We start from the raw sequence: 2084 nt of genomic DNA on the forward strand, positions 1-2084 counted from the left end.
ACCGATATCACCTATATATATATATATATATATATATATATATATATATATATATATATATATATATATATATATATATATATATATATATATATATATATATATATATGACACATATAACAAAAAAAAAACACGGACACACACGATCTATTCCGTGGACACATTTGGAATCACAACAAAGAACTGTTACTTTTTTGGTCTATTTTGGCACTGATTATTTGTTGAGTAAGTAGTAGATTCACTAGGGCATGGAGGTGAACGTGATGCCATATTATGCTTCCATTCATCAGAAGCATCAACTCTCCCCGGTAGAACAGAAACCCACCGCTCCTAACACTTCCGAGATCGAGATCACCAAATGGTTCATGGAGACATTGTCAAAACTCAAAAGGTTTTTTGTTTGCCTCTGAAGCCTAAACTTTCCTAGTTTTTGCTTGCAGCATTCATATCCAAGACTCGTGGTTTTGGTGCATCTGTTGATGAAAACATGAACCCGCTAGTGAAATCCACATATGGAAGTGGAAAATTAGTAGACTGTTTACAAGTGGTTGGGTTCGTAGGTCGGTATAATAGTGTTTCAAGAACAGAAAAATCATCACTGGATGCTGGTTTAAGATGGTCAGTGTCAGTCATACAAGAAATGTTATCGGGACTGAACTGGTGCGAACGTGAGAAAAAAGCAGATGTTCTATCTTCGTTTAATGAAGATGCGCAAGAATGTGAAATCACTCGTTGTGCCATTGAATTCATCTTCTTGAATATCTTACATATCGCCCATGAATCCTGAAAAAAAAAATCGATATAACCAATTACCGGGTAAGAAGATTAAATCGCAGTTATTTTGCACGGCAACATTCTAGAAATTCTATAGGTTTATTTTCAGAATTCACCGAAACTGAAGAAATAATAATTTTTGTCACAGTTATTAACATGCAAAACAATCACTTGTAAATATATATAATTAATAATTTATTTCGTACTTATAATTATATAAAAGCTTCGAATTGGAACTAGGTAAAGATCATATGAGTAAAAGATGCAGATTCATTAGCTTACATTGGGAGGAAGGTTTTTATCGTGAATCTTTTTATTTGGTTCAGATTCAACGACTGAAGGAAGTCGATACTCATGCATCATCCAATCTGTTTTGATACCTTTTGCAGCTCGACCCCGATAGAACACCAACGACTTCTTTAAACCTATGCACTTGGCACCAGTGGACGAGTAAATTGGTCGGTCTGTGCCTGTAGCTTTCCAAAAACCGGCTCCTGTAACACGATTTGGTCGTGAACTGTTCTTGTATTTTCGATCCCTTGGACAGTAAAAATACCACTCTTTTTCACCGGATGGGGCCAAATCTATATAAAATATACATGGGTTTAAGCATTTGATCATAATAACTAAAGCCTAAAACTGTTCATTTACTTACTTGGAAGATCCCACGGATCGTACTTATATATATCGACTTGTTTAATAAGCTCAATTGGAAGAATGAGATGCTGAATCTTCCTCTTTAAATAAAATCCAATAAGTTCTTCGTCTGTTGGATGAAATCTGAAACCTGGTAATATGACTTCATGGTCTATTTTATCAACTTCGGTACTCTTGTGATCCTCCATAAAAGTTACTGAAGCAAGTTTCGAGCTTCGAATTCACGTGTGTTGCAGGACTCTTTATAGCCAAAACGGTTCCTGAAAAGGAGTTCGTTTCTTGTTTTGGGTTTGTCTTTCTAAAAAATTTGTAAAGATAGAAGATTAGGGTTTCAACAGGAAGTAAGAACACAAGTTTATAATGGCGAGTTACAGGCGCTTGTATACCGAAAAGTGTTTCGGGTAAACAGAAATTAATAAAACAAGTGTATAAGGACTTGTAGGTTTTGGTTTACCCAAAACGGTTCTGAAAAGGGGGAATTGCAAGTTTTTACATGCCCAAAAATTGTTCCTGAAAAGGGGTCTGCCTCCGATCTTTCTGGGTTAGTTTTCGATGAACTTACACAGAAGAAAGCTTAGGGTTTTGCATTCTTGAAGAAGAAGTAATTAAGAACCCAAGTCAAGATCTTGGACTTCTAAATGAGCGAAGTTTCA

General features: G+C 35.5%; 1 protein-coding gene across 1 annotated transcript; it reads right to left on the bottom strand.

The window, feature by feature from the left end:
• Positions 1-423: 423 nt before the first annotated feature.
• LOC145107082 (protein FEZ-like) lies at positions 424-1619 on the bottom strand. The gene is made up of 3 exons (XM_079043954.1): positions 1430-1619; positions 1057-1358; positions 424-783 (listed from the first exon to the last, which is right to left on the bottom strand). The coding sequence occupies exons 1-3, from the start codon at positions 1617-1619 to the stop codon at positions 424-426; spliced, it is 852 nt and encodes a 283-aa protein (XP_078900080.1).
• Between the last annotated feature and the right edge of the window lie 465 nt (positions 1620-2084).

This window comes from Lactuca virosa, chromosome 4 (assembly GCF_052849685.1).
Source record: "Lactuca virosa cultivar CGN04683 chromosome 4, Lactuca_virosa_CGN04683_v6, whole genome shotgun sequence".
Classification (NCBI taxonomy): Eukaryota; Viridiplantae; Streptophyta; class Magnoliopsida; order Asterales; family Asteraceae; genus Lactuca; species Lactuca virosa.